The sequence below is a fragment of the Hemibagrus wyckioides genome, linkage group LG04, assembly GCF_019097595.1.
Source record: "Hemibagrus wyckioides isolate EC202008001 linkage group LG04, SWU_Hwy_1.0, whole genome shotgun sequence".
Classification (NCBI taxonomy): domain Eukaryota; kingdom Metazoa; phylum Chordata; class Actinopteri; order Siluriformes; family Bagridae; genus Hemibagrus; species Hemibagrus wyckioides.
In genome coordinates, this window is record NC_080713.1 from 28,960,448 (window position 1) to 28,968,698 (window position 8,251).

Consider the following 8,251-nt stretch of genomic DNA (forward strand, 5'->3'; position numbering starts at 1 on the left):
GGAGTTGGGCGGATGAGAGGGGTGGTGGAGGAGAAGGGCGGTGGAGAAGGGCGGTGGAGAAGGGCGGATGAGAGGGGCGGCGGAGGAGAAGGGCGGTGGAGAAGGGCGGTGGAGAAGGGCGGAGGAGATGGGCGGTGGAGAAGGGCGGTGGAGGAGAAGAGTGGAGTGCAGTGCTAGCACAGCAGTTTGGATTCTGTTGAATAAATGAGATGAATGTGGTGTGTCACTGTTACTAATCAGAAGGTTGTGAGGTCAAATCCCTCCATGGTCAAACTGCTCATGCTGCTATCAGAGTTTTATGGGGACAGAAGATGGTTCCCAGGACAACGAGTCATTTCTTTTCCAAGTGTGTTTTGGTTTTCTCCTTCTTTTCCTTTATAGATGAATCATCATCTATATCACCCAATCATCTCATTTCTACCGTGTCTATACAGTGTACCTAGAGTGTATCCTGGAATTCCTCAGGATATGCCTCAGATTTTCTCTTCTTTCATTACATCCTTTGCACATGTTATAATTCTTCAGCCATTGTTTTCCATGTTCAGCTCTGTCCTCTGCCAGGAATCTTCTGCATGAAGGCCACAGGGACAGTAGATTTCATTTAGCGTTAATCAGAATCACTTCAGCTCCTATCAGGTGAAGGTAAAGTGATTTGCAAATTGAATTCTTTAATCAGAACACAGAGCAGGAATGGGAACGCTCACCGAGTGAGCCGCTCAACTGTTCCTTAAAACACTTTCACTAGAACTGGAATGCTGTTGTGTATGAAATCCTTTTAAAGTGTAAAGAGGTCTGGTGTGATGTGTCTCCATTTCTACTCATCTGAACTGCTGGGCTAGCACTGGTCTATTCTTCTCCTCCACTCTTCTCCACCACTCTTCTCTTCCACTCTTCTCCACCACTCTTCTCTTCCACTCTTCTCCTCCACTCTTCTCCACCACTCTTCTCTTCCACTCTTCTCCACCACTCTTCTCTTCCACTCTTCTCCTCTACAGTTCTCTTCAACTCTTCTCCACCACTCTTCTCCTCCACTCTTCTCTTCCACTCTTCTCCTCCACTCTTCTCTTCCAGTCTTCTCCTCCACTCTTCTCTTCCAGTCTTCTCCTCCACTCTTGTCTTCCAGTCTTCTCTTCCACTCTTCTCTTCCACGCTTCTCCTCCACTCTTCTCTTAAACTCTTCTCCTCCACTCTTCTCTTCCACTCTTCTCCACCACTCTTCTCCACCACTCTTCTCCACCACTCTTCTCTTCCACTCTTCTCTTAAAATCTTCTCCTCCACTGTTCTCCTTCACTCTTCTCTTAAACTCTTCTCCACCACTCTTCTCCTCTACACTTCTCTTCAACTCTTCTCCACCACTCTTCTCCACCACTCTTCTCCTCCACTCTTCTCCTCTACACTTCTCTTCAACTCTTCTCCACCACTCTTCTCCTTCACTCTCCTCCTCCACTACTCTTATCCACCACTCTTCTCCTCCACTCTTCTGTTCCACACTTCTCTTAAACTCTTCTCCTCCACTCTTCTCTTAAACTCTTCTCCTCCACTCTTCTCCAGCACTCTTCTCCTCCACTCTTCTCCTCTACACTTCTCTTCAACTCTTCTCCACCACTCTTCTCCTTCACTCTCCTCCTCCACTACTCTTATCCACCACTCTTCTCCTCCACTCTTCTCTTGAACCCTTCTCCTCCACTCTTCTGTTCCACTCTTCTCCTCTACACTTCTCTTCCACTCTTCTCCTCTACACTTCGCTTCCACTCTTCTCTTTCACTTTTCTCCTCCACTCTCCCCTTCCACCCTTCTGTGGCATGATGACTTGCCCAATTATAGCATTAAAAAGAGCTGAGTGTCTGACTCTGACTGCCTCTATGCTCTCATACACCTCACACACGACTTTTCTAGAACATCCAGCACTTACTGTGGGGCACTGTGCTTACAAATGATAAAATAATAAAGCACTAATCTTTTTAAAATCATTTGGTAGACACTCATATCCAGAGCAACTTTCAATATATCTCATTTAATACAACCGAGCAATTGAGGGTTAAGCGCCTTGCTCAGGGGCACAACAGTGGCAGCTTAGTGGATCTCAGATTTAAACTCACAACCTTCCAAGCAGTAGTCCAATACCTTAACCACTAAGCTAGCACATCCCCAGATCAGTCAGTATTGCTGTGATTTACCTGATGACTTTAGATTAATAAATATAATTGTGTTGAGACAGACAGAATCAGACCGCTGCTAGTAGTGTTTAAATAAAACTCACGATGAAAATGTGAGATGGTTCACCAAGTTTCACTTTGGGTCCCAGGAAATGTTTTTTTTTGTAACTGGGAGTCTTGTTCAAGCAAGATTGCAAAGCTAGATGGTTGTAACACAGCCTTTACTCCTCACTGGACATTCTGATAACGCTAGATAGAAAGCCATATTTGGTAGATTGGCTTGTCCTTGGCCCTGCTTCAGAAATCAAAGCTCAGATACTAGAACAAGAGAAAAACTTTCCCGACTCTCACAATCTGCCATCATACATAAACTTAAAACGTCGATATGAATGACTTTTTTTAGAGAAAAAAAAAAAGGAAAATTGATCCTGCCCCTAAAAAATATTCCATATAAATGGAAATGACTTCATGCTCGTAATGAGAAATGAGGTTGGTGAGTATTTGGCCCTCCACACTGCAGGAGTCATTATTGAACATGAATTTTTATGATCAGGACTGTGAGGAGATCTGAACGGATCATACAGACCGCATCATTTTAACAATATAATTGTTTAAGACCAATTGACTTGGCTGAAGATGATCCAAAATGGTCCAGTAGTGTGGGACAGACATAACTACAGCAACACAGATACAGTGGAACCTCAGCATATGAACTGAACTGGTTCTGGAGGCGAGTTCTTAAGGTGAAAATGTGTATCGCAAAATGAATATGCCCAAAAATATGAGCAATATTCCCAGAATGAAGCGTATGTAAACTGTATGGCTGCTTACAAAGAACTGACCCAAGCCAAGCATTCCATGTCAAGGGTCCTCACAGGAAGTCATGCCACCAAGCTTGGGTTAAAAATAGAACAGACCACCCACACCCCCAATCTGTCAACAAAAAAACACCCGGAAAAATCACCTAGCTTTTGAACACATGCTGAAGGCAACGTTGGTATCCTGGACGTACGAGAACTTAGCCGGCGTTCACTTCGGTTCGTTCGTAAGCTGGTTTGTATGCCGATGCAAATTTCTTGCAAATTTTCAAAAGCTAAGGTAAAATTTCATAAGGGAGGGGTATGCCGAGGTTCCACTGTATATAAAACCATCCCTAATCACTACTGAGCTCTCCTCCATCATCCACACACACACACACACACACACACACACTTAAATGTGTTTACTTAAATATGGATCGGAGTCCAGCACTAAACAGTACAAACTAAACCCTAACCATCAGAGAGACACTGATTGATCCACACCAAAGAGTCATAGTTTATGCAAAAGGTGTATAATCAGTTTTCTGTTTTGTCCAAACCAAATGATTCCACCCCGAATGAAAGGATTTATTTGCAGTATACAAAGCAGCAGCATCAGCATGACACACTCCGCTTCCTCTTGTAGACAATATCTCTCTCCAAGCCTCCGGTGTAGGAACATGATATCGAACAAGACCATCCGTCTGCACTGTGATTAGAACTGAAACCACAGGGAGCGCTTACTGTGCTCACGATTTAGCAATATTCCCTCCCATTAAACCCAACCATCTCTTTAGATTTACAGCAATGCAATCACACTATTCATCCTACAATCCTGCCCCTAGATCTCATCTCCATTTCAGTAATGATCGATAATAAATATATAACGCTAATAAAGCCACTTAACCCTTCCCTTACTTGCTTATTAATCACATTAATCACCCCCCCCACCCCATGCCAAAAACACAAACACCAAAAACACACTCAATAATCCCTCAGATTTTAATCTTCCAACAAAATTATTTCTTACCTTGAGACAGCTGGGTGCATATATATTTTTTGATCAAGGCATCTGTGGGTTGGGTGTAAAGGCTAAGCGCATATTTCAGAGACTTCAAGTCAGGACTTTTCTCCAGGAAGGTTTTCTTCAGGCCGTTCCCTCCGGCATGGAAATATTGCTAGAAGAAACAGAAGTGTATCTTTAATAAATCAGCCGCTTTTTATGTCTTTTGAAGCTTTGTGTTGTTCTTGCTGTCACATATTGTTATGTTTAGATGGATCAACCCATTCATCAGTTACGTCATGTAATAAACACTGCTGTATGCTATAATATACACTGATCAGGCATAATATTATGACCACCTGCCTAATATTGCGTTGGCCCACCTTTTGCTACCAAAACAGCCCTGACCCCTTTCTATCAGAACCAGCATTAACGTCTTCATCAATTTGATCAACAGTAGCTCGTCTGTTGGATCGGATCAGACGGGCCAGCCTTCGCTCCCCACGTGCATCAATGAGCCTCGGCCGTCCATGACCCTGTTGCCGGTTCACCACTGTTCCTTCCTTGGACCACTTTTGATAGATACTGACCACTGCAGACCGGGAACACCCCACAAGAGCTGCAGTTTTGGAGATGCTCTGATCCAGTGGTCTAGCCATCACAACTTGGCCCTTGGTCAAACTCGCTCAAATCCTTAGACATCAACTTTGAGGACAAAATGATCACTTGCTGCCTAATATATCGAACCCACTAACAGCTGCCATGATGAGGAGATCATCAGTCTTATTCACTTCACCTGGCAGTGGTTATAATGTTATACCTGATCGGTATTAAAACTAAGCAAGCACAGTTGAATACTTTTCATTGCATATTCTAGCTGAGGAAGTTGGGGTCAGAGTGCTGAGGCAGCCATGATACAGCACCCCTGGAGCAGAGAGGGTTAAGGGCCTTGCTCAATTGCCCAACAGTGGAGCTTGGTGGTGCTTGGGCTTGCACCTCAGTCCTCAACCCAGAGATTTCTGCATCAGTTAGGGAGAGATGAATAAATAATAGAAAAGCCACTGAAATAGACACCTAGCTAGAAGCTTTTAAGTGCTAATCTGATCTCGCACTAAATTTTTAGGTGATGTGAAAGCAACTAGAACCATTAATTAACTTGACACTCTGCTGAACTTTGTTAACCACTTTGCCTCCTATAAACGAGGTGTAACTGGGAGCTTTCACTGTAGATGAACGACTTCTGGCTTGTTTTGTTATTGATGGGTTCCTCTCTTTGGAAAACCCTCAGAACCTCAACACAGTCAGGAGGCTACACCACTTCACCCCACAAAGGTTAAGAAAATTAGCCCTGGCTGGTAGGTATCTAATACCTGTTTATATTATTTTTTAAGATCAACGTTCTCTGCTTTCCTGAATCTTTAATATTTTTATTTCTTTTGACATAAACAGAATCCTGACACGTCTTTCTAGGGGTGTGAGACCTCTGGGAGATCCTGTTATACTTGAGCTGCAAACAGCTTGGAGGGTTTTTCTGTGCACAGGTAATACACACGATTACAGCTCCTCAAAAAGCTCAGCGACGAACCAGACACCTAGAGAACCCTGGGACATGAGGGTTAACAAAAAATAAAACTCCTTCATACTCTTTTCTGTCAAAACTTGCACTGAGGCTACTCTATAAATGTTATTTCCTGTTAATTTAGCATGGCAGAAAGATTAATGTCATATTTAAAACAAATTTGGGCATCTGAGAGTTTCTGTTGTTGTCCTCTTGGAATGGTTTCACATTTGGAATGAATAAACAAAAAAGTTTCACCACACACTCATTAGTATTAGTGTCCTGTAATGTCTCTCTCACACACACACACACATAGCCTGACTGCTCGTTAGTGCTGAGCGATTAAACGGGTGATGACCAGGCATCTGGATGATCGTCTGACATTTCCATCACACACACACACTCAGGAAAACATTGCTCCATTAGCAGGATGGACAATAACGGATTAGTGGCTAGCCGTCAGTGGGATACTAATCGAATCTCTCATTTGTTGATTTGATGATGTGATAAAGACAAATTGAGTTTTCAGTTTTCACAGACGCCTTCCAGTAAACGGCAGAGAGGGACTGACACTATAAATGCTGTCTGCATCTTTTACCTCTTTCTCATTCTACATCCTACTTCATTTTTTCCCACCATAACAGATGGATATTTGAATCTTACATGGCTAATGAAAAGCTTTTAAACAAGTCCTGCTCTATATAAAATATAAGTAATAAAAAAATTGCAGCTTAGAGCATCAACACAACATAAGGCACTGACACTGTAGTGTGCTAATCTGAAATGCTGTATTATACACTAATGTGAGTATTAATACTAGTACTAGTAGTAATAGTAGTAGGAACATTTTAGTACTAGTAATACCAGTAGTAACAGTAGTAGTAACAATAGTAGTAAAAGTAATATTACTAATAACAGCAGAGGAATAAGAGTAGTAATAGCAGTACTAGTAACATTTCTGTACTAGTGATTGGATGAGTACCACAGTAGCTGTAGCAGTAATAGTAATAAGAGTAATAGTAGTAGTACTAGTATGAGGAGGCGTAACAGAGGTAATTAGTCTTAATAGTACCAGAAGTAATATTAGTAGTAATAGGAATATTAGTTGTAATAGTAGTATCAATTAAGTACTAGTAATAGGAGAAGAACTAATAGTAATAGTTGTAAAAATAAAGGGGTAATTGCAGTAATATAACAGTCGTAATAAAGGAGTAATTGTAGTAATATAACAGTCGTAATAAAGGCGTAATTGCAGTAATATAATAGTCGTAATAAAGGAGTAATTGCAGTAATATAACAGTCGTAATAAAGAAGTAATTGCAGTAATATAACAGTCGTAATAAAGGAGTAATTGCAGTAATATAACAGTCGTAATAAAGGAGTAATTGCAGTAATATAACAGTCGTAATAAAGGAGTAATTGCAGTAATATAACAGTCGTAATAAAGGCGCAATTGCAGTAATATAACAGTCGTAATAAAGGCGCAATTGCAGTAATATAACAGTCGTAATAAAGGAGTAATTGCAGTAATATAACAGTCGTAATAAAGGCGCAATTGCAGTAATATAACAGTCGTAATAAAGGCGCAATTGCAGTAATATAACAGTCGTAATAAAGGCGCAATTGCAGTAATATAACAGTCGTAATAAAGGAGTAATTGCAGTAATATAACAGTCGTAATAAAGGAGTAATTGCAGTAATATAACAGTCGTAATAAAGGCGCAATTGCAGTAATATAACAGTCGTAATAAAGGAGTAATTGCAGTAATATAACAGTCGTAATAAAGGCGCAATTGCAGTAATATAACAGTCGTAATAAAGGCGCAATTGCAGTAATATAACAGTCGTAATAAAGGAGTAATTGCAGTAATATAACAGTCGTAATAAAGGCGCAATTGCAGTAATATAACAGTCGTAATAAAGGAGTAATTGCAGTAATATAACAGTCGTAATAAAGGCGCAATTGCAGTAATATAACAGTCGTAATAAAGGCGCAATTGCAGTAATATAACAGTCGTAATAAAGGCGCAATTGCAGTAATATAGCAGTCGTAATAAAGGCGCAATTGCAGTAATATAGCAGTCGTAATAAAGGCGCAATTGCAGTAATATAGCAGTCGTAATAAAGGCGCAATTGCAGTAATATAGCAGTCGTAATAAAGGCGCAATTGCAGTAATATAGCAGTCGTAATAAAGGCGCAATTGCAGTAATATAGCAGTCGTAATAAAGGCGCAATTGCAGTAATATAGCAGTCGTAATAAAGGCGCAATTGCAGTAATATAGCAGTCGTAATAAAGGCGCAATTGCAGTAATATAGCAGTCGTAATAAAGGCGCAATTGCAGTAATATAGCAGTCGTAATAAAGGCGCAATTGCAGTAATATAGCAGTCGCAATAAAGGCGCAATTGCAGTAATATAGCAGTCGCAATAAAGGCGCAATTGCAGTAATATAGCAGTCGCAATAAAGGCGCAATTGCAGTAATATAGCAGTCGCAATAAAGGCGCAATTGCAGTAATATAGCAGTCGCAATAAAGGCGCAATTGCAGTAATATAGCAGTCGCAATAAAGGCGCAATTGCAGTAATATAGCAGTCGCAATAAAGGCGCAATTGCAGTAATATAGCAGTCGCAATAAAGGCGCAATTGCAGTAATATAGCAGTCGCAATAAAGGCGCAATTGCAGTAATATAGCAGTCGCAATAAAGGCGCAATTGCAGTAATATAGCAGTCGCA

General features: G+C 40.9%; 1 protein-coding gene across 2 annotated transcripts in view; it reads right to left on the minus strand.

Moving 5' to 3' along the window:
• Positions 1 to 8,251, minus strand: part of LOC131352418 (protein unc-13 homolog C-like) — a 203,088-nt gene that overhangs the window by 22,596 nt on the left and 172,241 nt on the right. For both annotated transcript variants that reach the window (XM_058388541.1, XM_058388540.1), the window contains one exon: positions 3,988 to 4,135. In XM_058388541.1, coding sequence (XP_058244524.1) covers positions 3,988 to 4,135 — 148 coding nt within the window. The remainder of the gene's footprint in view (positions 1 to 3,987; positions 4,136 to 8,251) is intronic.